This window comes from Mastomys coucha, unplaced genomic scaffold, assembly GCF_008632895.1.
Source record: "Mastomys coucha isolate ucsf_1 unplaced genomic scaffold, UCSF_Mcou_1 pScaffold21, whole genome shotgun sequence".
Taxonomy (NCBI): domain Eukaryota; kingdom Metazoa; phylum Chordata; class Mammalia; order Rodentia; family Muridae; genus Mastomys; species Mastomys coucha.
The window spans coordinates 14,504,090-14,532,049 of NW_022196904.1; the positions used below are offsets into that span (position 1 = coordinate 14,504,090).

A 27,960-nucleotide genomic window follows, 5' to 3' on the forward strand; every position below is an offset into this window, starting at 1 on the left:
TGCATCCTGAGGCCTCGACTAAACCACCTGTATATACTGGGCTTGTTGAGCTCTGTGTGTGTGTGTGTGTGTGTGTGTGTGTGTTGGGTGTGAGGGGTGGATAGTAGCAAAAACTGTAAAGCCCCGGGACTTGACACCGATTTCCGACCCTTTCCCTGCGGTGGGCACCGGATGCCTGACAGCCTGACAGCTCACTCCTTCAGCAACCAAGCGCCTGCCCCACCCGCGTGCCGCGGTGGACTGCGGCGAAAAGTCAACTTTCCAGGCTGGACTGTGCAGAGGAAGCGCTGATCCTTCCGCCCTCCTACCCCCAGCCACCAAATTCCCCCCAACTCCTTGGTGCAGGGTCCCGCCTTCCCCTTCCGTCCCAGTAAGGCCCGCCCTGTGATGTCACGATGCCCTGCGTTGATTGGCCAGCTGTGCCATCGCTCCTGAGACTTCCTTCTGGGCCGCCGCCGCCGACTTAAACTTTGAAGGGGGAAAAAAATAGAGCTACCCGCGCTGTGCGACCCTCCCTTGTCCCCGACCCGCCCCGCCTTCGGTAACGCTCCCTCCTTCGCCGCCCCCGATCCAACTTTCCTCCAACTTTCGCGACCTGTGAGAGTCTCTTCTTTCAGCCCTGGCCCTGGAAACCCTTCTCCTCATCCCTGAGCCAGTCGGCTCCCTACGATCCACTAGATCCCTGGCCAGACTCCTGCTTTCTAACCCCAAGGCAGAGCATCCTCAGGCCTGCTCTGACTTTGGTTCTGCCGTCAAACCCACGGGGTCCTGGGATTCCCCCTGCTTCGCTCTCAGCCTTCTTTCTCCAGGGGCCCTTGGGTCGCAGTGTCTTTTGATTCCAGGGACCCTGCCTGCCCGACTTTCTTTTCTGGTTTCTTCCAACCTTCCAGTCTCAGTGTACCCTCCCCCAGACCACTGTTTTTCTTTCTGAACTCTTCTCTCTTGACCGGAGTGTGACCCACTAGATTCCTTTTTCTCTCATTGCCCAGGATCCCGCCATCCTCGAGTCTCTCAACCTGACAGATTTCTCTCTCAAATGCCTGTGTTCTTACCAGCACCGCACGAGAGCTCTCGGATCTAGGTCCCAGGTTCTTGGTGAGCTCTGGGCAGCGGTCTGGGTCTGGCCCCCATGGCCGCCGCCCCCTCCCATTCCGCCGGACTCCCCGGCTCTCCGGGGCCCGGGTCTCCTCCGCCCCCCGGTGGCTTGGACCTCCAGTCGCCGCCACCTCTGCTGCCTCAGATCCCGGCTCCGGGTTCGGGGGTCTCCTTCCACATCCAGATCGGATTGACCCGAGAGTTCGTGTTGTTGCCGGCCGCCTCGGAGTTGGCTCATGTGAAGCAACTAGCCTGTTCTATCGTGGACCAGAAGGTGAGGGAATTGGGGGCTCTCATGATAAAGGGAGGAGGCTTCGGAGGTGGCCTTGGGTTGTTGGGAGGGGAGAGGGGGGCCTAGGTGACAGACGAAGAGGGGCACTACACCCTAGTCGTGTCCTCACTCCACCACCGGTTTGAGAGAGGCCCGGATAGGGGTGGGGTGCCCCAGAGGCCTCCCCAAATTGCGTGTCGCTGCTTGTTGTTTTCTGCAGCCGGCAAGGAGGAAGGGAGGGGCCTACCAGGTGTGGAGTGGGGAGGAAGGGGCAAGTGGGAGCAACTGATCAGGAAGACCTTTTTTGATGGGCCCATCCTGGGCCTCTGGTCTTTGGAAACAGTAGAAATTGAAGCCATACTGGCCAAAGTGATCGGGTGACATGTGTGGGTGTGGGTGTGTGGACAAGCTGCCAGGGGCAAGCAAGGTCTCAGGATACAATCCCTAACCTTTCCCAGGCCTGAGATTGGGTGTGAAGGAGCAAGGCACTCCTGTGTACCTCCTTGGCACCCCCCAAAACCCTTGCAGACTTCCCTCTCCTCTCCTAATCAGTTCCCCTCCCCTCTGCTCTTAGATTTGGATATCCAGGCTCCTCCCCTTGAGTACTGTGGTCAGAAGGAGCCAGGTAGGACTAGATACCCAAATCCTAAGAAGGTTAAAATTTACAACCCACTTGCCTAGTAAGCAAAAGCCCAGGGTAGGGAGGATGCTTTTTCGGTAGTTCAAATGCCTGGTGGTGAACACATGAGAAGTTCTGATTCCTGAGTGGTTGCATATTGAAACCTTTTCATACTAAAGCATTTAAATATTAGATTTTTTTTTCCAGACAGGGTTTCTCTGCATAGCCCTGGCTGTTCTAGAACTCACTCTGTAGACCAGGCTAGCCTCAAGCTCAGAAATCCACCTGTCTCTGCCTCCCAAGTGCTAGGATTAAAGGTGTGCGCCACCACCGCCTGGCTAAATATTAGAATCTTAAGCTTGTCACGTTGCCACATCATAAGGATCCTAGATGACACTGATACTATGACAGTTACAGGTGGGACCCAGAATGTATAATCTTATACTGGGAGCACACTGGGATCTCCAAACATCCGGATTTATGCTTTTTTGGGGCTCCTGGAAATGGATCCTTCATCTCTGGGGAAGCAGCAGGAACACGGCCACCTCTCATTTTTCTTCAGCAGATAAAACTAATTTAGAAAAAGACCTCCCAGTCTTTGTGCATTTGTAATCCCAGCACTGGGAAGGCAGAGGCAGGAGGGTGGTGAGTTTTAAGTCAGCCTAGGCTACATATCCAAACCCCATCTCAAGGGGGAAGAAAAGAAACTAGATTAAGCCACCCTCAGGGGCCAGGCAGTACCGATTTTCTAGAGAAGATCAAGGGAGGCTGAGCCTACCAACTCTCCAAGTCTCTTTAGCCCAGCCCCCTCCCACTCCTAAACCAGCCCAGCTGGCCTGTGGGAAGCAGGACTCGGGCTCCTGTACATTACTCCTGGAGTGAAATTCTTTGTATTAGGGTTCAGATCCCCAGCCTCCCCTCCTCGGGCCCAGCCTAGTTTGTTTTCTGCTCCTCTGGGGGCTCAGGTGCTGTTTTGGGCCCCTTCTTGCCTGCCTTCCTTCCCTGTGCCCCACCTGGGCAGTTTCACTTTCTGTTCGTCGCTCTGTCATTTCCTGCCCCCCCTTCCAAGCTGGGACTCGGACACCTGGGTCTTTGGAGCCTTGGATGAGGGGAGGCCTCCTTACCTCTAGCTATCTTAAGCACTCCCCCAAAGTTCCCCTAGCCCCCCCTCCCCTTTCTTGTTTCATTCTGCCCCAAAGCTGGGCTAAGAGCCAGGTAACGGGGACAATAGATTCAGGAAGGAAGCTGGGGTGGAGATGTGGCGGAAAGAGGAGGGGGGTGATCATTCAGTGTCCCGCCAGCTCTGGAAAAATTCGAAATGTCCACTGTGCTCCTGGAGCCTCTAAACCTCCTTTGCCCCTCAGCTCCGCCCCTGCCAGTCCGTGTCTTCCCCCTCGCCCCCCTCCTGCCAGACTCTGGCCAGAGTCCCCCTCCCTAGCACACCTGGGGCTCAGGCATCCTGCTGGCTCAAACTGGGGTTGGGAGGGGACAGGCAGGAAGCGGTGGGCTGCAGGGTCTCAGTTTCCGGGGGAAACAACTGGCCCTGCCCCTAGAGGGTTCCAGTAGGCTGCCACTGCTGCAGCCTGTATTGAGCTTTTCCGCCGGCACCCCACCCCTCTTCTCCTGCTCCTCAGTTCCCAGAGTGTGGCTTCTATGGCCTGTACGACAAGATCCTGCTCTTCAAACATGACCCAACATCAGCCAACCTCCTGCAGCTGGTGCGATCAGCTGCAGATATCCAGGAGGGCGACCTGGTGGAGGTGGTTCTGTCTGGTGAGAAGCAGCGGTCACCCCAGGGGCGGGGCCTCGGTCGCGGGGTGTGGGGGTGGGGGGCCTCTGGGAGAGGTGGCAGAGGGTCGGTATGATGGGGCTTGCCTGTGATGCCAGGCACAGTTTAAGTACCACAAGTTTAAGACTAGCTTGTGCTAAAGAGTGAAACATTTGGGCTAGACAACTGGTTCAATGGTTAAGAACACTTGTTGCTGTTTCAGGGCACTGGGGTTCAATTCTCAGCACCCACACAGCAGCTCACAAACTGTAACTCCAGTACCAAGGGATCTGACTCCCTCTTCTGACCACCACAGGCACAGGCATACAAGCCAGCAAACTGCCATACACATAAAAAAGAAAACCCAATGCATCTTAAGAGAAAGGGGATCTTCTCTTATCAAGAGATGTGCCTCATGGAAATCTTGGGGAAAGTAGCTAATTTATCTATTTATTTATTTGAGATAAGATCTTACTGTGTAGCCGTTGATGGCCTGGAACTCACAGAGATCCTCCTGCCTCTGATTCTGGACTAGAGATTAGGGATGTGACCCATCACAACCAGCTTGCTAGCCCTCTCCCTTCATTGCCCAGCACATTGTTTTTTTTAAAAAAGACTTATTTATTATATACAAGTACACTGTAACTGTCTACACACACACCAGAAGAAGACGTCGGATCCCATTACGGATGGTTGTAAGCCACCATGTGGCTGGTGGGATTTGAACTCAGGACCTCTAGAAGAGCAGTCAGTGCTCTTAACCACTGAGCCATCTCTCCAGCCCCACCCCAGCACATTTCACATGCTAGGCAAGCACTGCCCCTACCAGTGAACTATACTCTCAGCCACCACAACTGTTTTACATTTTGTGTGTGTGTGTGTGTGTGCGCGCGCGTGTGTGCATGTGTGTAAAGATTAGAAGACAACTTGTGGGACTTGAGTCACCAAATCAGACCTGTGTATTGAGCTCAGGTCATCGGGTGTGGCAACCTTTTAACTGTTGAGCTGTCACACTGGCCCCAGAAATATTTTATTTTATTGATTATTTATTTTTGAGATGGTCTCGCTATGTAGCCCTGTCCCTCCTGGAAATCAATATGTAGATCAGGCTGGACTTGAACTCACAGAGATCTGACTGCCTCAAGTTACGGAGATGTGAATGCCTCTGCCTCCAAGTGCTAGGATTAAAGGCATGTGCCACCACTGCCCAGTGTGAGATTCCCAGAGGGACCCCCACACTCAAATCCCAGGAGTGACGACCCCACACACTTCCAAGACATGGACTTGATGCAATCTGCAAGAGGCTTTTTATTCCATCTAGCTGGGGCGAGACTCATATCCCTCACAGGGGTAGAGGAGTCTGGCCTCGAGCAAGGTCTTAGGCAGCTTTTTATTCCTGTGCAGTTGCTGGGGCAAAAGGGAAGACTGGGGTAAGGAGAAGGTACAGGGTGGTTTCTGATTGGTGCTGGCTCGTGCTAGGGTCCAGGGGCAGGCTAGCCACCTGGCAATTGTTCTTGGGCCAGGTTGTTTCTGGGTTCTCTGGCCAGGTCGTCTTGGTTCCCTTGTTTCTAGGTTCTGGGAGCTGCTGGTCTCCCATTGTTTCTAGGTTCTGGGAGCCGGTCTCCCACTGAGTTTAACTAATGGCTAAATTCCCACAATACAGTTTGAAAACTTAATCTTACACCAGCATTATAGGCTGTTTTAATATTGCAACAACAATAATAATATGTTCTCTACCCATTAGAAAACTCCCCACTAACTCCCACTTTATCAGAGGCACATATTTTGTTCAGTGGGGAGCTGGGATGTGTGTGATGTGTGTGTGTATGTGTGTGTGTGTGTGTGTGTGTGTGTGTGTATGTGTGTGTGTATGTGTTTTGAGACAGGAGTTTCTCTGTGAGCCCCGGCTACCATGGGCCAGGCACCCATCCTCTTAACTCAAGTGTATCCACCCTCTTTGCTGCTCACAGCCTCTGCAACCTTTGAGGATTTCCAGATCCGCCCGCATGCTCTCACTGTGCACTCGTACCGCGCGCCTGCCTTCTGTGACCACTGTGGGGAGATGCTCTTCGGCCTGGTGCGCCAAGGCCTCAAGTGCGATGGTGAGCGCCAAAGGGGCTGGGCGGAGCCTAGGAGGTTGGGGCATGACAGGCAAAGCTAGTAGGCAAGGCGTGCTGGGACTGGGTTAAGGTCAGAGTGGAGCTTAGAAGTAAGTAACATAAGCTCTGTGAGAGAACTTGGGAGGGGCTTGGGGTTCAGGTCTGTGGGCAGAGCCCCCTGGGCGTGGAGCTGGTGGGCTAAGTTAGGACTCCAGGCAAGGTTTGAGGGGCTCTGGAACGGGTGCAGAGCCTAGGAGGTGATCCTTGGTATAAGTGAGGTTAAGGGTTCCTGGACAGAGCAGGGGAGGGGTCAGAGTTCAGATAAGGGGATACAGCATAGGAAGATAGGGCTCTTACGATGCAGATTTATTTATTTTTGTTTGTTTATTTTTATGCTATGTGCATTGGTGTTTTGCCTGAATATGTGTCTGTTGGACCACACATGTTGCATGGGGGTTAGGAACCGAACTCCGGTCCTGTACAAAAGACAAGTACTCTAACTGCTGAGCCATCCCTAGGAAGATCTTGAGATGTGGTGATAGAAGTGAGCTCTGTGCTAATCAGGGATGAAGCAAAGAAACAGAACAGAAGGAGAGAAATAGCAACGATTTATCTGGAGGAACTGGCCAGGCAGCTCCAGAATTCTCAGGACAGGCAGCCTTTTGGGGATCTTAGGCGCAAGCTGCCTGGCCACAGGCAGAATTCTACTGTCTGGGAATCGTCTGGGAATCTCGGCTCTTTAAAGCTTCCAGTTTAGCGAAAAGTTAGGCCCATTATCAACCAGCCTAGAATCATGAGATATAGACTCAAATCCAGTGCACAAATTTCCTTCAGCGGCAGTACTGAGTCTTGGGGTGCTACATCCACTTTTGCTGATGGGGACAGGACATGTGTGCTTGAAGCCGGGTGCGGGGACGGTTTCTTAAGATGGGAGTGGGGGTTGGGGGCACACCTAATAGTGGGTGCAGGCTTTGGCTCAGATGGTGTTGCGCCCCCTATAGGCTGCGGGCTGAATTACCACAAACGTTGTGCCTTCAGCATCCCGAACAACTGCAGCGGTGCTCGCAAGCGCCGCCTGTCATCCACGTCTCTGGCCAGTGGCCATTCTGTGCGCCTTGGCAGCTCCGAGTCCTTACCCTGCACCGCCGAAGAGCTGGTGAGGGGCTGGAGAGTGGGGAGGGTTGGAGGCTGGGGGCTGATGGCGGCAGGCAGGTGCTAATACACTGATCTGTTCCTTCTGCCCTCCCTGCCGGGTAGAGCCGTAGCACCACCGACCTCCTTCCTCGCCGACCACCCTCGTCGTCGTCCTCCTCCTCTTCCTCTTCCTTCTACACAGGCCGACCCATTGAGTTGGACAAGATGCTGATGTCCAAGGTCAAGGTGCCACATACCTTCCTTATACATAGCTACACACGGCCCACCGTCTGTCAGGCTTGCAAGAAACTGCTCAAGGGTCTATTCCGCCAGGGCCTGCAGTGCAAAGGTTAGTGGGACACACTGGGAAAACTGTGGGTCTAAAGCTCCCCACCCCCACCCCCAGAGGAATGCAAGATCTCCGATCCATGTCCTGAATCCCGGCCATTCTGGAAGTCTCTGGAGTTCTGGAACCCTAGACCCTTGGAAATCTAGATCTGTAGAACAAAATAGAGTTCCCACTCTAAAGACCAAGAATCTGACTTAGGAGTGTAAGAGTCAAGACTTCTGGAATTGTCTGAAATTACACACCCATAATCCCACCCTTCACTTGAGATGCTGAGGCAGGGCGATCAGGAATTTATGACTAGCCTCAGCTATATAGTTTGAGACCAGCCTGAATTACGTGAAATGTTTTGAAAGGGCTGGAGAAGTAGCTCACTGGGTAGCTCACCATACCATATACCTAGCACACCACAGGCCCCGGGTTCCATTCCCAGTACTCACCTTGAGCCCTCTGATGGTGCACAAGCCTGTAGTCTCAGCCTGAGAGTTAAGTCACCGTCTGCCTTAGCCAGTCCCTGGCCACACTGGGCTATAGGAGATCCTCAAAAGAAAAACAGTAATATCTGGAGGAAAGAGGAGAGGTAGAAAAGGCTCGCTCCCACGCCTCACAGCCCGAGTTCAGTCTTCAGGACCCACATGGTGGAAGGAGAGAGACAGTTTCCCTCTGGTGCCTTCATGCACATTATAGCACGCTATGTGAATGCATGGGGGTGCACACACACACACACACACACACACACACAAATAAATACATATAATTAAAAATAAAAAAGTGTGGGCTGGAGATGGCTCTTACCCATGGAGCCATCTCCTCAATCTTTAGAGTGCATGTTTAATCCTAGCACTATTGAGGCTGAGGCAGGAGGATTGCCAGGAATTAGATGCTGGCCAGTCTAGGCTACCTAGTGAGGCCAAGTCATAGATACACATAGTAACTCTCCTTTCTTTCCTGCCCATCCCTTTATCCCCTGTCCCTTCAGACTGCAAGTTTAACTGTCACAAACGCTGTGCTACCCGTGTCCCTAATGACTGCCTGGGGGAGGCGCTCATCAATGGAGGTGAGGTAATTAGTATCTAAGAGGGACAGGGTGGGACTGGATGGAGGCCCTTCTGATGCCCCTGTTCCCACAGACGTGCCGATGGAGGAAGCCGCTGATTACAGTGAGGCTGATAAGAGCTCCCTCTCAGATGAGTTGGAGGACTCTGGTGTCATCCCAGGCTCCCACTCAGAGAATGCTCTCCATGCCAGTGAGGAAGAGGAAGGCGAGGGACACAAGGCCCAGAGGTACCCAGGGGCCCTTCAGGAGGCTGCAAGCCTGTGCTTCCCTGTCTTTAAGATGGGCTAATATCAGTGTATGATTGTAAATGTTCTAGATTCCCGAGCCCCAACTTTTTATCTTTGGGTCCTCTCTTGCTTCTCTTCTGTTTTAAAAAAAAAATTTATGTGAGCTGAGCAAGCCTTTAATCCCAGTACTTGGGAGGCAGAAGCAGATAGATCTCTGAGTTCAAGGCCAGCCTGGTCTATAGAATAAGTTTGAGGACAGCCAGGGCTACACAGAGAGACCCTGGGCTTTGGGGGAAGGGAGTGCTGTATGGATGTTTTTGTATGTGTACTTAGCTGTGTACTGCACATGTGCAGTTTCCATGGAGACCATAAGAGGGTGCCAGGTACCTTGGAACTGGAGCTACAGACAGTTGTGAGCCTCCGTGTAGATGAAGGGAACTAAGCCCAGGTTCTCGGGAAGGGCGGACAACAACCGAGCCATCTCTCCAGCGCTGGTTTTGTTGTTGTTGTCTTTCTAAAGCTTAGTTTCACATAACCTACACTGGCTTCAACCTGAGTTTGAACTTCTAGTCCTCTTGCCTCTAACTCCCAATGACTGAGATTACAAGGTTGAACCACCAAGCCAAGTTTATGTGGTGCTGGGGTCAAACTCCATTCACACCAGACAAGCACTGTACCACTGAGCTACATCCCTAGCTCCTGGCCCTCTTTTGGGTTTTTTCTTCTTCTTTCTTCTCTTTCTTTCTTTCTTTCTTTCTCTCTTTCTCTTTCTCTTTCTCTCTCTCTCTCTCTCTCTCTCTCTCTCTCTCTCTCTCTCTCTCTCTCTCTCTTTCTTTCTTTCTTTTTTATTTTTTGACAATGTTTCTCTGTGTAGTCCTGGCTGTCCTGGAACTCAGTCTGTAGACCAGGCTGGCCTTGCACTCAGAAATCTGCCTGCCTCTGCCTCCCAAATGTTATAATCGAAGGTGTGCATCACCACTTTTTCAAGACCATGTTTCAAGTAATCTAGGTTGTCCTTGAACTCTTACTTCTGCCTCTATCTCCCAAGTGCATTGATTGCAGGTGTGCCACCATAGCTCATAAATTGCCAACTTAAAATTGAACTCTTCCTCAATCATTAAAAAGGTCTTGTTTTGTTGTTTCCTTTCTTCTTAAAGTTCAAGGGCAATTTACTGGTGTTTGAAAGAAAAACAACACAGACAAACTGAATCTCAGCGGCTGCTCTGAGGGGTTGTGCAGAGAAGATAGAGCGCCATGCCAATTTGAGCTAGGCTCCAAGAAAGGTGGCCAGTTCAGCGATAGAGGTGAAGGTACAGCTGGGTGGCCAAATGGGAGCTTGGCCTTCAGAGCTGTTAAGTCACTGAGTCCCGCAGTCGCTGGATTAGATGCCATTTAACACTTACTACAGGTCCTTGGAGAGACCGAGGCACAAAGAGATTAGGTACTTGCTAGGCAGCCTGACTTAATAATACAGTACTGGGGTTAGAACTCAGGGCCTTTTGTATGGTAGGTCTCCGGACCAGAGCCTAAGCCTAAGCCAATAGGGAGCTTCACACCCTGGCCCTTCCCAGAATCATCTCCCTGCTGAGGATGTGGCTCAGTTGGTGCAGTGTTTGCCTAGCCAGCAGGAAGTCTTGGGTGAATGCTCCCCCACCCCCCACCCCCCACACTATATAAACTGAGCGGTGCAAGCCCGCCTGTAGTCAAGTACTCAGAAAGCAAAGCCAGGGGCTAGAGAAATGGCTGCTTTTCCAGAGAACCTGGGTGCAGTACCCAGCCATCCATTTCAAGGGATCTGACATCCTCTTCTGACTCTTTCAGGTTCCATGCTGTACAAGCAAAACACTCAGACACATAATATAAAGAAATAAGGTTTTGTTGTTTATTCATTTATTATATGTAAGTACACTGTTGCTGTCTTCAGACACTCTAGAAGAGGCGTTAGGTCTAATTACAGATGGTTGTAAGCCACCTTGTGGTTTCTGGGATTTGAACTCATGACCTTCAGAAGAGCAGTTGGTGCTCTTAACTGCTGAACCATCTTTCCAGGCCCCGTTTTTTGTTTGTTTGTTTATTTTTAAAGACAGGCTTTTTCTATATAGCCCAGGCTACCCCAGAACTTGCTCTGTAGTCCAGGCTGGCCTCAAGCTCAGAGACTGACCTTCCGAGTACTGGGAATAAAAGCATGCACTCCTATGCCCAACTAAAATAAATAAATCTCCTTTTTTTTTCTAAGATTTATTTTATTTATTTATTTTATGTATGTGAGTACACTGTCCCTGTCTTCAGACACACCAGAAGAGGGCATCAGATCTCAGTACAGATGGTTGTGAGCCCACCATGTAGTTGCTGGGAATTGAACTCAGGACCTCTGGAAGAGAAGTCAGTGCTCTTAACCGCTGAGCCATCTCTCCAGCTCATAAACAAATCTTAAAAAAAAAAAAAAAAACATAGCCAGGTTATCAAGATGGCTCCGAAGGTAAAGGTGTTTCCTGAGCATGCTGACCTGAGTTTGATCCCTATAGCCACATAAAGGTGGATGGAGAGAACTGACTTCACAAAGATGTCCTCCTCCTCCACATTCAGAAGGTGGAACAGAACCCACCCCCTACACACACACACACACACACACACACACACACACGTGACATATTCACACAAACACTGAAAAAATGTAATTAAAAAAGCTAGAGTCTTCCTTGGCATGAACGTCTCTAAACTCAGTGGGGAAAGAAGCAGTGTTCTCACGTGATTGCTCAAAGCCATCCTTGTGGCCCCAGGCAGGACATCAGTTTTGCATGTGACTTGTAACATCTCACCCATTCCCTGCAGCTCACTGGGATACATCCCCCTGATGCGCGTGGTACAGTCTGTGAGACACACGACCCGGAAATCCAGCACCACCCTGCGGGAGGGCTGGGTAGTCCATTATAGCAACAAGGACACGCTGGTGAGTTTTGGGTACTTGTGTGTAAATGAACAGGGCTAGTTCCCGGTAGGTGGTGACCAGTGGGCGGGGTTAGACCTCTGGGTGGGCTGGAAGAACTTGAGGTTGGCTTGCACCGTAAGTCTGGGTGGGAAGGGCCAGAATTATGGGTGGCCCGGGAAAGTGGGCAGGTGAGACCAGTTGGGTGTGACTAGATTTAAAGGTTTGCTGAAAAAGCTTGAGCAGGTAGAGTACTCAGTGGCCAGGTGGGCGGGGTTTAGGTAAGGGGGGGGCATATAGAGAGGGGAGGGCTAAGGAGCTGGGGTTCTGTAGACAATGGTAGAATAGAGGGGGGTATTAAGAAGAAGGGGACTGGGCAGTATGTACAGCCCAGCGGCTGGTTGAGGGTAGGGTGGCTGGTGGGTGAGGCCAAGATGAGCCACAGCCAGCCAGGGAAGGAGCTAGGCTGGGTTTTGTTCTTGCAAACCACCCTGGCTGTCAAGCTCACCCTGTCCCTGTCATTCTGCCAGAGGAAGCGGCACTACTGGCGTCTAGACTGTAAATGCATTACCCTCTTCCAGAACAACACGACCAACAGATACTACAAGGTGGGCCTATGTCCTCCCTCTCTCCTTCTCCCCCTTCTCCAGTGACCACCCCAAATCCTTACAACTCCCACAGTCTCCCACCCTGCTTCTAGCTGTGAGGCCAGTACCGCCCACGTGGTTCCACCTCCGTGCCTTCCAGTCAGGGGAGCAGGCAGGTGCCTTAGCCTCTCTGCGCCCCTTTATCTCACCTGTGAAAAAAGCCTCAAATAGTAGCACTGCCCTAAGGCCGGCATGAGAGCTCAGAAATCATCCGTAGAAAGCAGTGAGTTCGAGGCCTGACACGTCCAGGGCTCCCAGCGAGGTAGCTGCACTGGCCTGGAACTCACAGATCTGCTGGCCTCTGACTCCTGAGTGCTGGGATGAAAGGCACGTGCCACCATGCCCAGCAAGCCTGTTATTACTTTCAAACTAGTTGGTGGCCTGTAGCTTGTCTTTTCTGCTGTTATGCCCTCACTGTTTCTGGTTCTTTATGGGAGTCTCTGTCGTGGGACTTTGCTCCTCTCTGGAGCCCAGAAGTCCTTATTTAAAACTCTAGAGTCAGCCAGACGTGATGAGATGCATCTGTGATCGCGGCACTCCGGGAGGTATAGTTCAAGGCCAGCCTGGGCTGCCTGAGCCCTGTCTCCAAAGTAAAATACATGTATACATAAAGTCATCAGCGCTCCAGTGACTCCATTGATCTGGGAAATAGAGATCAGGTTCCCCAGCCGCCACCATGTCTTCCTTGACATGCCCAGGCCTGCTTCTTTCTTACCTTTCCATATCTCTGTCTCACCACAGAGCTTGTTGCATAAGTCACTTTTTCTTTTCTTTTTTTTTTTAAGATTTATTTATTTATTTAATACACTGTAGCTGTCTTCAGACACACCAGAAGACAGATCCCATTACAGATGGTTGTGAGCCACCATGTGGTTGCTGGGATTTGAACTCGGGACCTTCGGAAGAGCAGTCAGAGCCATCTCCCCAGCCCTACTTTTTGAAGGAGAGGCTCACCAAGTTGCTTAGGCCAGCCTTGAACTTGTGATCCTTCTGCTGCAGCTTTCCCTGTGACTAGGACTTAGCTTTCTTCTCCTTCCTCTTCTCTTCCTTCCTCTCTCAGTACGTTGCCTGCCCCATAGTTCCACACTTTCTCTTCCACAGCTTCCTTCGTGTCTACTGCTTTGATCTAATCCTGTCCCATGGACTTTACACACAGAGCCATGAACTTACACCTCCTCGTCCCAAACCTTCCCGTGGCTCGCTAGGGCTCTTACAAGGAATCCAGCCTTCTCTGTGTGACTCCTGATGTCCTTCATTTATACGTCAAACATGTATCAAGTGCCTGCAGTGTGCCAGATGCTGTCCCATGTGATGGACACAGCAAGCTTTCCTCAGGGCCCTCTTCCATGCTGTTCCATTGTTCTCCTTGCTAGCTGACTGCTCTATGGTTAGCATGGGTACTGCTGGGAGGCTTTCCCCCCCCCACACCCCACAGCCCCCCATCCATGTAGACCAGGTCTGTCCTCACTGACTCTGGCTCTAATGTGAACAAGGGAGCTGTAGGGATGGCCCAGTAGGGTTGCCTACACTGACAGTTACATCCCTTGCCAGGAAATCCCTCTGTCTGAAATCCTCGCGGTGGAGCCGGCTCAGAACTTCAGCCTCGTACCTCCAGGCACCAACCCACACTGCTTCGAGATCATCACAGCCAATGTCACCTACTTTGTGGGTGAAACACCTGGCGGGGCCCCGGGAGGGCCGAGTGGACAAGGAACAGAGGCTGTTCGGGGTTGGGAGACAGCCATCCGCCAGGCACTGATGCCCGTTATCCTCCAAGATGCACCCAGTGCCCCTGGCCACACACCACACAGTAAGTCCCCACCTGGGTTACTAGAGGTAGTACTAGAGAAGCCGAAAGGCATCTTGGGTAAAGAACAAGCCTGGAGGAAGGCACACTGCCTCCTTTCTGTGGCACTGAGGATACTAGGTGAAATGCCAGGCATAGGATTTTGAGGTCCCACATGGAGCCTCTGGGTACATCTGGTCTACTCCCATGGTGGTTCTTGTATTCCATTTCCCACATGAGGAAACTAAGGTTCCAAGTGTAGCCTTTGGAGGCAAGAGCTCATTTACTCGTGTCTTCCCCTCTTCCTAGGACAAGCTTCTCTGAGTATCTCCGTGTCCAACAGTCAGATCCAAGAGAATGTAGTAAGTCTCCTGCCAGCGCAGGACCCCCTTCCTTCTTTTTTTTTTTTTCGGTTTTTCAAGACAGGGTTTCTCTGTGTAGCCCCGGCTGTCCTGGAACTCACTCTGTAGACCAGGCTGGCCTTGAACTCAGAAATTCACCTGCCTCTGCCTCCCAAGTGCTGGGATTAAAGGCGTGCGCCACCACTGCCCGGCTCCTTCCTTCTGTCCTAATTTCATTTTAGCTTATGATGAAATACCCTACTCAGAGCAACTTGGTGGGCTGCAAAGATGGCTCAGCAGTTAAGGGCGCTGGCCCCGAAGAAGATCTGAGTTGAGTTCCTAGCACCCATGTTAGGTAGCTCTCAACCCCACCCAGGTTGCAGTGAATCCCTGCAGGCAGCTCAAGGCGGCAGGACCTTGGAGCAGCTGGCCACATCTGCGGTTGATAGTGGAGAGGAAAGCATGTGTGCCTGCCGACTGCTCAGCTCACTCGCTCCTCTTCTCTACAGTCTAGGACCCAGAGCCAGGGAATGGTGCTACTTACTGGCAGCCTGGGTCTTTCCACATCCATTATGAGACAACCCCTCCCAGGCCAGCCTGATCAGGACCATCCCTCAGCCACCCTCCAACCTCCCAGTCTCGTGTCTCCTTGACCCTCTTTTATTTCCAATTTGCACCCATGACCCTGCTTTCTCCACCTCACAGGACATCGCCACTGTCTACCAGATCTTCCCAGATGAGGTGCTGGGCTCCGGGCAGTTTGGAGTGGTCTATGGAGGTAAGGATGCCCGCGAGCCTGACTCAGAGGCTACCCAGGGTCCTTGCTACCTGTCTCCTGCTCTGTTTGGGTTGGGAAGCTGGATCCAGGTGCAGGGACTTGCAGGCTCCTTTTCCTATCAGGAACATCAGTGGGCTTCTAGACTTATCAATAGGAGATGTGCATTTTGGCTTCTGATTGGTTAGGAGTATAGTTGTCCATGTTATCCGTTGCCCTTCTTGAAGCTCTCTCTCTATCGCTTTAATTTTCTGCCCAAGATGCCCTCAGGCTTGTGATCCTCTTGCCCTGGCCTTCCAAATGCTGGGATAATAGGATTGTGCCACTATGCCAGGCTTGTTTAGTTTTCTTCTTTTTTTTTCTTTTTTCTAGGGGTGAAAGCTGCTGCAGTCTGCATGCTAAACAGGGGCTCTACCACTGAGCCACGCCCCCAGCCCCTCACTGGGGGATTCTAGGCAGGGGCTCTACCACTGAGCCACGCCCCCAGCCCCTCACTGGGAGATGCTAGGCAGGGGCTCTACCACAGAGCCACGCCCCCAGCCCCTCACTGGGGGATCCTAGGCAGGGGCTCTACTACTGAGCCACGCCCCCAGCCCCTCACTGGGGGATTCTAGGCAGGGGCTCTACCATTGAGCCACGCCCCCACCCCCTCACTGGGAGATGCTAGGCAGGAGCTCTACCACTGAGCCACTCCTCTAGCCTCTCTTCTCCCACTTTTATTCCCTAGCCTGCCATCCCACCCCTCATATTGAGAACTCTTCAGAGAAACTTTGAAGGCCTCCAATATTTTTGCTCAATTCCATCCTGGTCTCCGTAGAAGGGAAGGAATTAGGCCTTCTTGATCTCTGATCCTTTATCTTTCCTATGCCCCGCCCTCAGGAAAACACAGGAAGACGGGCAGAGATGTTGCGGTAAAGGTCATTGACAAACTGCGCTTCCCCACCAAGCAGGAGAGCCAGCTCAGGAATGAAGTGGCCATTCTCCAGGTGACCCGAAGGGACCATGACTCAGCCATGTCCCTGCTTACTCCTTTTAAGTACAGCCTGCGCTACACAATGACACACATGCTGGAACTGAGGGGTATTCTGAGCAGAGGGGGACAAGGACCAGGCTATGCAGGTGACAGGGAACCCCAGAGCCATAGAAGAAATGAGGCCAGGGAGGACAGTGGGAAGACAGTGGGCCTTCTTCTAAAGGTATCTAGGGTGCCATAGGAAGATTTTGTGGACTAGGGCATCAGCGGTAGAGCTTACCTAGCATGTACGAGTACCAGAAGAAAAACAATCAAATAGAAACCAAAGCTACACACAAACAGTGCAAGCTTGCTGTTTTCCCAAGCTTCCTGCCATCTCCTGCCCAGGCCTTCCCCATTAGTTCACAATGCAAAGACCTCTCTAGGCGCTGGCCGCCACTTGTCAAACTAATCCTCAGTCCTGACCCCTCTTCCCCCATTCCTGGACAGAGTCTACGGCACCCCGGGATCGTGAACCTCGAGTGCATGTTTGAGACCCCTGAGAAGGTATTCGTGGTGATGGAGAAACTGCACGGGGACATGTTGGAGATGATCCTCTCCAGCGAGAAGGGCCGGCTTCCGGAGCGCCTCACCAAGTTCCTTATCACGCAGGTGCGCTGCGCGCCGTGTCTCCCGGCGCCCCCTGGCGGAGGCACGGAGAAAAGGCTGGTGCTCTGGGCACTCAAGAGGACAAATTAGAGAAATAGATGGAAATCTTATTAATAGCATTCATTAAGAAATAAACAATAGAGGGACAAGAAGCCGAGTGTGGTGGTGCATACCTAGCATTTGGGAGGCAAAGGCAGTGGATCTCTGTGAGTTCAAGGCCAGCCTGGTGTACATAGTAAGTTCCAGGATAGCCTATGAGGCCCATTTGTCAGAAGGAAAAAAAAAAAAAAAGACAAAGAAGGAGGAAGAAAAAGAAAAGAACGATTGGAGCTTAGTAAATACTATGACATTATTTATTATAGTCGCCTGTGTCAGTCCTGCCCACCATCCAAGGTAGATGGCTATCTTTGTCACCACTGGGTCTCTAGTACTCCCCTGCCTGGGAAAAACATGAGCAGATCTGGGAGAGTATTGGTCAAATAGCCTAGTGAAGGATTGAAAGATTGAGGAAGGGGAACCAACCTTCCCCCTTCATAGTAATAGCTATTATTGGTAGCTTTAATATCTTCCTGAGTGCTAGGATTAAAGGTGTCTACTCCTGACTTCCTTTTCTTTTTTGAGAAGAGATCTTGTGTAGCTCAGGCTGGTCCGGAACAACTTGCTATGTAGATGAATATGACCTTAAACTTGGGATCCTCATGGCTCTATTTTCTGAGTGCCAGAATTTTGGACTTGTACCATCATGCCCAGTTAAAGCAGTGCTGGGACTCAAACCCAGGACTTCGTGGGATCCACAAAGAGAACAGAGCTACATCCCCTGGTGTGTGTGTGTGTGTGTGTGTGTGTGTGTGCACTCATATTGGAAGCACAGGTGGGCTCTACCATGCCCAGCTTCTTACTGGCTGTGAGATGTGGGATAGTTTGTATACACCTTTAGGCAGCGGACTCTCTAACTCCATTGGTAGAATCTTTGCCTGTCTAGCATGTGTCTAGCCTTGAGTAGGCGCTTCAGCACTGTATAAACTGGGCATGGTGGAACAGCCTGTTTGGGGAGGCAGGAAGATCAGGGGTTCAAGGCCATTCTTGCCTCTGTAGTGAATTCAAGGGCAGCTTGGGCTACATGAGACCTTGTCTCAAAAAGTAAAAAACAACTTTTATTGTCTAAAAACTTTTCTGTCTTTTTCCACCAGCTGAGTGGGAAGATGGGTGTTTTCACACTTCTTACTAATGCTGGATAAAAATAATTGCCAGGCTCAGAAAAAAAATTTTTAAAAAGATTTATTATTAATACAGCTTTCTGCCTACATGTATGCCGACAGGCCAGAAGAGGGCACCAGTTCCCATTACAGATGGTTGTAAACCACCCTGTGGTGGCTGGGAATTGAACTTAGGACCTCTGGAAGAGCAGACAGTGTATCAGTTTTGTACCTTTTAAAAAACTAATGTTGAGACAGGTTCTCACTGTGTAGACCAGGCTGCCCTGAAACTCATAGAGATCCATCTGCCTCAGCCTCCCAAATTCTAGTATTAAAGACATGTGAGATTTATTATTTTTTATTTTATTTTATTTTTTGTTTGTTTATTTTTTTGAGATAGGGTTTCTCTGTGTAGCCCTGGATGTCCTGGAATTCACTCTGTAGGCCAGGCTGGCCTTGAACTGAGAAATCCACCTGCCTCTGCCTCCCAAGTGCTGGGATTAAAGGTATATACCACCACTACCCAGCTCCTTTATGCTATTTAATATATTATATATACTATGTGAATTTGTATATGTAAGTGTGTGCATGTGCCACAGCTTGAGTGCCATAGCTCATATATGGAGCTTGTAGGACAACTTGCGGGAGTTGGTTCTCTCCTTCCCACCATGTAGGTCCCAGGAATTGAAGTCAGGCTTGCTGGCCAGAGCCTTTACCCATTGAGCCATCTGTGCAGGCTTCTTCAATCCTCTTTTATCGCAATATTTGTCTCCAGCTTGCCTTTCTTTCTTTTTTTTTTTTTTTTCGAGACAGGGTTTCTCTGTGTAGCCCTGGCTGTCCTGGAACTCACTCTGTAGACCAGGCTGGCCTCGAATTCAGAGATCCTCCTGCCTCTGCCTCCCAAGTGCTGGGGTTAAAGGCGTGCACCACCACCACCCGGCTCTTTCTTTCTTTCTTTCTTTCTTTCTTTCTTTCTTTCTTTCTTTCTTTCTTTCTTTCTTTTTTTTTGTTCTTATTTTTGTTGTTGTTTGAGACCAGCTCTTCTATATCCTAGGCTGGCCTTGAACTTTCCATCTAGTCAAAGAGGACCCTGAATCCCCTGATCTTCCTGCCACTAAATGCTAAGATGGAGCTCTTTCTATGCATGCTAGCTAGGCCATCACTCCACCCTGGCTTCCATTCTCCGTAGAATTTTAACCTCTGCAGTGTTAGACGCTTCCTCACCCCGTCCCTGGGATTCTCCTCACTCTGGGTCATTTCTGTTGGCTGCAAGGCATGCTTGCTGTACTTTGCTGCTGCTCTGACCCCTCCCAACCCCCAGCACTATACCTGGATTTGCCGGGCATGCTGGGAGATGGGACAGAGGTCCCCTGGGGCAGCTACATCCTGACTGCTCTGAACGGGGAGCTGAGTGCTTTCAGCAACCAAAGCAGTTTCTCTCTGTGGTCTTCCATTTCATCCTACTCCTCTCTCTCTCTCTCTCTCTCTCTCTCTCTCTCTCTCTCTCTCTCTCTCTCTTTTTCTCTCTCCCTCCTTTCTTTCTTTTCTCTCTTTTCTCTTCTCTCTCTGCAGACGTTTTTCTGTCCTCGTCGCTCTTGCCTGCTCCACTACTAAGTACTGGACCCAGTTTTTTGCCTCAGGAACTTTAGACCTCACCGACTATCCTTCCAGGTGGGTACCATCAAGTCCTGTGCTCAGAAGGCCACAGTGACACAGGCTTGTAGCCCTAGCACCCAGGAGGAAGATGTACAAGGATCAGTTCAAGGCTAGCTTCAGATACATAATGAGTTTGGGTCTAGCCTGGGATACATAAGAACCTATCTTAAAAATTAAACAACAGAAAGCAGGCATGGCGCTATTGACTCCAGCACTCAGGACACAGGCAGATGGATCTCAGTGAATTTGAGGCCAGTCTGGTCTACATAGCGAATTCCTGGTCAACTAAGGATACATAGAGAGACACTGTCTCAAAAAACAAAATGAAATAAAAATGTACAAAATTAAAATAAAACAAAGGACATTTCTAGACAATGTGAGCTAGGGTGAAACCCGGTCTCATAAAACCAAACGAGGGTCTAGGGATGTAGCTCAGTCGGTTGCCTAACATGCACAAAGCCCTGCGTTCAATCCCCAGCACCACAAAAACCAGGAATCGTGGCACATGCCTGTAATTCCAGCACTGGGGAAGTGGAAGCAGGGGGATGAGGAGTTCAAGGTCATTTTGGGCACCACAAAGTCAGCCCATTCTTTGAATTTGAAACTTTACGTAAATAGGTAGCTAAATATCATAGAACCATTATCGCTCCCATTTTACAAAATAACAAACTGAGACTCAAAGATGCAACAATTTGCCTAAATCCACTTTAGTAAACGTGGAATCAGGTTTTCTGCTCAAGCAAGTAGCTGCTTTTTGACCTCTAGATGAGCTGTTCTTTTTTTTTTTAATTTTCTGAGACAGGGTTTCTCTGTGTAGCCCTGGCTGTCCTGAAACTCACTCTGTAGACCAGGCTGGCCTCGAACTCAGAAATCCGCCTGCCTCTGCCTCCCAAGTGCTGGGATTAAAGGCGTGCGCCACCACTGCCCGGCTAGACCAGCTGTTCTTAACCTGTGAGTTGCAACCCTTCTGGGGTCCAACAACCCTTTCACAGGGGTCGCATAGCAAATATCCTGCATATTAGATATACAGTAGCATAATTACAGTTGTGAAGTAGGAACAAAAATAATCTTATGGTTGGGGGTCACCACACCATGAGGAACTGTATTAAAGGTCACAGCTGCTCCAGATAGAACTGGACACATGTCTTGCTTACATTGTTTATTGGTTGTATCACCTTCTATTTTAAGATTTATTTATTTGGTTTTCTAAGACAGTGTACACCATCTCTCCTGGGTGTTGGTGGTACATGCCTTTGATCCCAGCACTTAGGAGGTATTGGCAGACAGATCTTTGAGTTCGAGGCCAGCCTAGATGATAGAAGGAGTTCCAGGACAGTCAGGGCTACACAGAGAAAGATTTGTCTTGAAAAACAAAACAAAACAAAAAACCAACAGGCTCTCACTCTAGCCCATACTAGCCTAGCACTCATTATATAGCCCAGGCTGCCTCTCCTTGCTGTGTCTCAGCCTCTTTATCGCTGGGATTATAACCATGCCCCACCACACTTGGCTCAGTAGTATAGCTTTTTAAATGGTACAAATTTTTAAATATTTTCTAAAAATTAAATTTAGTATGTGTTTGTATATGTGTGGTGGTGTATGTCGTAATACATGTATGTAAATGAGAGGATAACTTGCTTCTTTCCTTCCACCATGTGGCTTCCGGGGATTGAACTCAGGTCACTGGCTTAGTGGCAAACTCCTCCACCTGTTCAGCCGTCTTGCCAACAAAACAAATTTTGTTGTTATTAGTTATTGCTTTGTTTTGTTTTTGAGATGGGGTCTTAAAATGTACTCTGCCTGTCATGGAACTCACTTTGTAGAACAGGCTAGCCTCAGATTCACTGAGATCATGGTGATGGTGCACGCCTTTAATCCCAGCACTTGGGAGGCAGAGGCAGGTGGATCTCTGAGTTGAAGGCCAGCCTGGTTTACAGAGTGAGTTCCAGGACAGCCAAGGCTACACAGAGAAACCCTGTCTCAAAGAAAACTAAACAAAACAGAAAACAAAAACCCACTGAGGTCCACTTGCCTCTGCCTTTCAAGTGCTGGGATTAAAGGCGTGTGCTATCACAGCAGACCTAAAAATGGTTTTTAATTGTATCACACAAGAGAGTGTCTTGGGAGTCCCTGCTGTTTTAATAACTCACTAGGGTTCCAGGCTCCTTCTTCCCACCCCTCCCCATTGTAGCTCAGCCTTTCCAGAGTTCTATATTGAGCTCTTGAGAGTAAGTGGCTCTGCTGTTTCTGAGATCCCTTCCTTAACGACTCCCTCACCTAGGCAACATCCTTAGGGATGCAGGGAAAGCCCTGGGTGGGCCTTAGAGGAGGTGTGGACATCAGCTCGATCCTCCCCTTCCTTTCTCACTTGGCCCTGCCTCCTCTGCTCAGATCCTGGTGGCGCTGAGACACCTGCACTTCAAGAACATCGTCCACTGTGACTTGAAACCGGAGAATGTGTTGCTGGCATCAGCCGATCCATTTCCTCAGGTCCGTTATGTCCTCTTTCTAGACGGGGGCAAGTCCCAACAAAAGGGGGGGGGTGGATAGTGACTAATGGCCTGGATGCAGGTGAGCTTCACACCCTAGGTGACCCAGCTGCTTAAGATCAGGGCTGGATCTCTCACCCAGACTGCATTCTGGGGCTACAAAGTTACTATATGTTGGGCACCTTCTTCCCTGCTGTTACATTTAAGACAGTTTTGTTGTGCTACTGGCCTTCATGGTCCACAGTCTAGCTAAACAAAGGAAAAAAGACAAGAGGTACAAGAAATACATGCATCCTTTTCCTTTGCTGGGGTAGTAAGGATAGTGGCTCACATCACTTCTCATACATCCCATTGGTTTTTCTCAGGGCCCTGCTTATGCTAGACCTGTACTCTACCACTGAGCCACGCCCCCAGCCCCTCACTGGGGGATTCTAGGCAGGGGCTCTACCACTGAGCCACGCCCCCAGCCCCTCACTGGGGGATCCTAGGCAGGGGCTCTACCACTGAGCCACGCCCTCAGCCCCTCACTGGGGGATTCTAGGCAGGGGCTCTACCATTAAACTTTTTAATTTTTATTTGTGACAAAGTCTCAATAGTTTTTCCTTGGAACCTATCTCATACTCAGGTTTTCTTTATTTTTCTTAATCTATGTTTGTCCTACATTAAAAAGTAAATAAATCTGCCAAGCAGTGATGGCACATGCATTTAGTCCAAGTACTCCGGAGCCAGAGGCAGGGGGATCTCTGTGAGTTTGAGGCCAGCCTGGTCTACAGAGAGAGTTCCAGGACAGCCAGGGCTACACAGAGAAACCCTGTATCAAAAACAAAACAAAACCAAATAACAATTTATGATCCTAGCTCTGCCTCCCGAGTAGCTGAGATCACATGCCTGCACCAGCAGGTCCTGCATGCCTGGTCCTCTTTAATCTCCAGAAAGTCTTAGACATTAACCCATCCCAAGTGTGATGGAATCAGGGCCCTTGTTGGAAATCATGAGCCCATTCTGACTGGACAGACTTCTAGAGTATTGTCCATGTTCCCCCTTCCAGTCCATAACCAACCTGTCCTGTCGGGACCATTAACAAAGGGTCAGGGGGAGGCTATGACCCAGCCTAGGAGGCAGACAGATGGCTATAGAGAGCATTTAATAGACTTCTTCATACCGGACCTAGTCCAGGAACTGCATATGGATTAACTCACATCATCCTCATGACAGCCCTTTGAGACAGGTGTTAGAGATGTGGAAACTGAGATACAGAGAGGGGAAGTCACTCACCTGAGACCACTCAGCTAGTGAGTGACAAATCCTAGATTTGAACCATCATTCAATATTGTTTGGAATACTGAAGTAGCATTGATGTGGACACGCAGTGGCAAGCGGGGGAGGTGGTGTCATCAGCCCGCACAACCTTCACATGTCACCATTGCAGGTAAAGCTATGTGACTTTGGCTTCGCTCGCATCATCGGTGAGAAGTCCTTCCGGCGCTCAGTGGTGGGCACGCCCGCCTACCTGGCACCTGAGGTGCTGCTCAACCAGGGTTACAACCGCTCACTGGACATGTGGTCCGTGGGAGTGATCATGTATGTGAGCCTCAGTGGCACGTTCCCTTTCAATGAGGACGAGGACATCAATGACCAGATACAGAACGCAGCCTTTATGTACCCGGCCAGCCCCTGGAGCCACATCTCATCTGGAGGTAAAGCCACTGTGGACGGATTAGGAAGCAAGAGGGTAGGGAAGAAGCCATGCCTCAGACTTCATGGCTTAGTAAGTGTGGGGACAGACTGTGGGCAGGAGAGTACAGCAGGGCAAGGCCACACCTAGTAGGCAAGGCTGTAAGGGATTGAGCAAGGCTAGGCCGCCTGGGTGGGCGGGACTATGAGAGGTGGGTGTGGACCCAGGTCAAAGTAGGTGGGGGCTGAAAGAGAAGGGCAGTCAAAGAGGCTGGGCTGTGGGTAGACCTCTGAAGGTTAACCCCAGAGGGTCTTGTAGGTAGACCCTGGTACCTAGGGGTGTCATGGTGGCTTTAGGCTCTAGGACAAGTACAGAACCAGGGTACCAGGTAGACTGTACTTTCTTTTTCTTTTTCTTTCTCTCTCTCTCTTTTTTTTTTGGTTTTTCGAGACAGGGTTTCTCTGTACAGCTCTGGCTGTCCTGGAACTCACTCTGTAGACCAGGCTGACCTCAAACTCAGAAATCCTCCTGCCTCTGCCTACCAAGTGCTGGGATTAAAAGTGTGCACCACCACTACCCAGCTTCTTTTTAAGCTTCGTTTTGTGGTTATTTTATTTTGTATGTATGGGCATTTTGTCTGCATGTATATATGTGTATCATGTGCTCCTGAAGGCTAGAAAAGGCTATTAGATCTCCTGGAACTAAAGTTACTGGCAATTGTGAGCTTCCATGTAGGTGCTGTGAACCCAAATCCTCTCTAGAGAAGCAGCCAGTGCTCTTAACCACTGAGCCATCTCTCCAGCTCCAAGGCTGGTGCCTTGGTATTGTTTTTCTTTTGCAACAGTAGGAGCTGAGCCTAGAGCCTGGTGCATTATAGATAAGTCCTCTTGAACTAAGCTATATCCCCAGCTCCTTTGGTGTGTTTTAGTTTGAGGCGGGTTCTCACTAGATTGCCCAGGCTGGCTTTGAACTCATCTTGTTGTTCAATTAGGCATTGGACGGTAGCTGGGATGGCAGGCCTGGGAGCCACCAGACCTGGCTGAGACTCAAGTTTTAACCACAGTGTGTGGTTTGGAATTCCCAAGACAGATGTATAGGGCCTTGAAGATGGGCTGCAGCTTGTCTGTGTAGGACCTGAGAGGAATGGGATCAGAGGAAGCCAGAGTGGCCTACATGGGGGTAGAGCCTCTTTAGAAGGGACTGGATGGAACCCAACTCTGTGAATGGAGCAGGGATGAGCCTGCAGCTTTGGAAATGTGTCCAGAGAGAAGGCAGTTTAGTCTAGGGGTGTAGCTATGGGGTGGTCCAGAAAAGAGGTCCTTTCTGGGGATCTATGACCTGAGGGAAATGAAAACAGAAACAGGGCTGGGGATACATTTTTATATTTTCATCAGGGGCTCAACCGTGGCCCTGGGTCTTAAGACAAGGGTGTCACCTGGCAACTGGGCCTGGGAGATTAGCACTGAGGCATGGAACTTTGGGGTCAGATGTGAGGTAGACATTTGAGAGACTGAGAGTTGAGGTGGTCTTGTTTGATTTGTTTTGTTTGCCTGACTTTGGACTGTGTAGCTAAGGATGAGCTTGTACTCCTGATCTCCTGCCTTCACTTCCCAAATGCTGGGAGTACAGGCTGATACTTGCAGAGCCTGGTAAGGCTTTAGTTTCCATTGTTCCCTGAATACAATGTAACAATTATTCGATAACATTTCCATTGTGTTAGTATAAGAAATCTATTGTGGGAGTATACCGCAGTGGTACACGTCCTGAGTTTCCAAGAAGGGGCTGAGGGCATGGCTCAGTACTAGAGACCCTGTCTAGAGTCCCCCAGTGAGGGACTGGGGGCGTGGCTCAGTGGTAGAGCTCCTTGTCCTAGGATCTTGCAGTGAGGGATGGGGAGAGGTGGCTCAGTGTTGGAACACATGTCTAGAAAACTATCCTGAGAAGCTGGGGCCTGGTCAGTGGTAGTAGTCTTGGTGTCATGTGGCTTGAGACTTTAGGACAAGTACAGAACCAGGGTACTAGGTTCCCTCTATAGTGATATAACAAGAACACCATTATAAATGATCTGGAAATGGTTCAGAACAAGCAGGGAGAACATGTGGAGGCTGTATGCAAACGCTCTGCTGTCTTCTGTACAGGACTTGAGCATCTATGGAGTTTGGTATCCTTGGAATCGCTGCAGACCTTGCCCCTAGGCTAGCACAGGCCCACATAGTGACGCTTTGTCCCTCAAGATGTGCTACCATTGACAAAGCCTCAGTGGGGCTTTGGCTTGAACACCTGGTACTCAAGAATCATCCTTTCACAAAGACCAGTTCCTTCTCTGGGTCATCTGCAGGCAACCATGGCTTCGGAGTGTGGCCTTTTGTCAATATGGCACATCATTGTTAGCTCCCTACTGAACACAGTAATATCATATTCCACTTGAAATAAATGTGTTTTTACCCCAAAAGGTATACTGTTAGCAATGGTGACGCATGCCTTTAATCCTAGCACTTGGGAGGCAGAGGCAGGCAAATTTCTGGGTTCGAGGCCAGCCTGGTCTACAAAGTGAGTTCTAGGACAGCCAGGGCTACATAGAGAAACCCTATCTCAAAAAACCAAAAAAAAACCAAAAAACAAAAAACAACCCCCCCAAAAAACAAAACAAAACAAAACAAAACAAACAAACAAACAAACAAAAAACTGGAGGTAGAAGGGCTGGACAGATATCTCAGTCACTAAGACTGATTGAGGCTTTTTCAGAAGACGAGGGTTAGGTCCCCAACATCCGAGTCTAGTAGCTCACAAGCATCTGTAACTCGAGCACCAGGGATTCCAATACTTGCTTCTAGCCCAAGAGGATGCCTTCATTCACATGCACACACCACACACACACACACACACACACACACACACACACACACAAAATATATTTTGTTTTTTTTTTTTTTTTTATATAGTGTCTCATTACGTAACCTTGACTGTTCTTGAACTCACAGAAACCCATATGCTTCTTGAGTGCTGGGATTAAATATAGGCTGCTTCTACCACAATCAATCCAAAAATAAAATATTTTTTTAAAATTAGAGCTGGTCATACCGGCACATAATTAAAATCCCAGTAATTACCAGATGTAGTCCAGGCTGGCTTTGAACTCCTGATTTTCCAGCTTCCATCTCCCAAGTACTGGAATGACCAGTGCTGCCACCATGAGTAGCAAGATTTGCAATTTAATGAGAAAAGCAAGCATAAGAATTTGGTACCCTGGGCCAGTGCTAGAGGTATGTTTTTGTGGCAGTTAGGATGGGGTGACCTTCTGGAAGAGGCTGCCTATCCTTCAGAGCTTCATCTGCCTCCTTCCCCCACAGCCATCGACCTCATAAACAACCTGTTGCAGGTGAAGATGCGCAAGCGCTACAGCGTGGACAAGTCTCTCAGCCACCCTTGGTTACAGGTGACGTAGGTGGGGGGGGCAGGAGGCGGCAGAGCTAGGTCTCTAATTGGCCGGGCGAGTGGGATCGTGATTGATTCGCCTGTTGCTGTGCTGTGGTTGGGAATGGGGCTACACCGCTATTGGCTGAGCAGGTTGTGGGGTGTGGTGCTTGGCCATCATTGGTCCCTGCAGAATCCAGGCTGTTGCTGAGATTGCTGAATTCTGCCCAGCTTGTGGTCCCCAAACTAACCCAGTTCTTCCCGGCTCAGGAGTACCAGACGTGGCTTGACCTCCGAGAGCTAGAGGGAAAGATGGGCGAGCGATATATCACCCATGAGAGCGACGATGCACGCTGGGATCAGTTTGTGGCAGAGCGCCATGGGACGCCAGCAGAAGGGGACCTGGGTGGCGCCTGTCTGCCGCAGGACCACGAGATGCAGGGGCTGGCTGAGCGGATCAGCATCCTTTGAGGCCAGTGTTCCCCTGCACATCATCCCAAAAGTGAACTCTTCTAGAGGAAGCAGCTTCCTGCATAGACTGGATGAGGCATTATGCAGGAGGGCCAGAGCCTTTCCCTTCACTGAAACACTCTTCCCAGGGCCGTGATCTTAGTCTCTGATGCCCCAACCTTGGAGTGATAAGGCTGCACATTTGACTCTGTGGCCTTGTAAAGGCGCTTGCCACCAAGCCTAACAACTTGAGTTTGATCCCCGGGATGAACCGGTTTGGAGAATTCACTCCTGCTGTTTGTCCCCCGTCCACCACATGTGCCCACACAAACACAGGCAATAAATGTATTTTTTCTTTTTATAACAAA

At 50.1% G+C, this 27,960-nt stretch overlaps 1 protein-coding gene across 1 annotated transcript; it reads left to right on the forward strand.

Moving 5' to 3' along the window:
* The first annotated feature begins 66 nt into the window (after positions 1-66).
* On the forward strand, positions 67-27,960 carry Prkd2 (protein kinase D2). Its single transcript, XM_031385456.1, has 19 exons — positions 67-541; positions 990-1,369; positions 3,620-3,758; positions 5,724-5,855; positions 6,854-7,008; positions 7,110-7,335; positions 8,312-8,389; positions 8,463-8,616; positions 11,449-11,566; positions 12,073-12,150; positions 13,741-13,999; positions 14,285-14,337; positions 15,022-15,094; positions 15,971-16,077; positions 16,554-16,715; positions 21,956-22,054; positions 23,483-23,750; positions 27,079-27,164; positions 27,413-27,960. The coding sequence occupies exons 2-19, from the start codon at positions 1,130-1,132 to the stop codon at positions 27,611-27,613; spliced, it is 2,628 nt and encodes an 875-aa protein (XP_031241316.1). The 5' UTR covers positions 67-541; positions 990-1,129; the 3' UTR covers positions 27,614-27,960.

Excerpts from the sequence above, each read along its gene's own strand:
- Prkd2 (XM_031385456.1), top strand. The coding sequence starts at position 1,130 with ATGGCCGCCGCCCCCTCCCATTCCGCCGGACTCCCCGGCTCTCCGGGG. Across the intron at positions 5,856-6,853 it reads CCAAGGCCTCAAGTGCGATG|GCTGCGGGCTGAATTACCAC; the intron begins GTGAGCGCCAAA and ends CGCCCCCTATAG. Across the intron at positions 15,095-15,970 it reads GTTTGGAGTGGTCTATGGAG|GAAAACACAGGAAGACGGGC; the intron begins GTAAGGATGCCC and ends CCCCGCCCTCAG.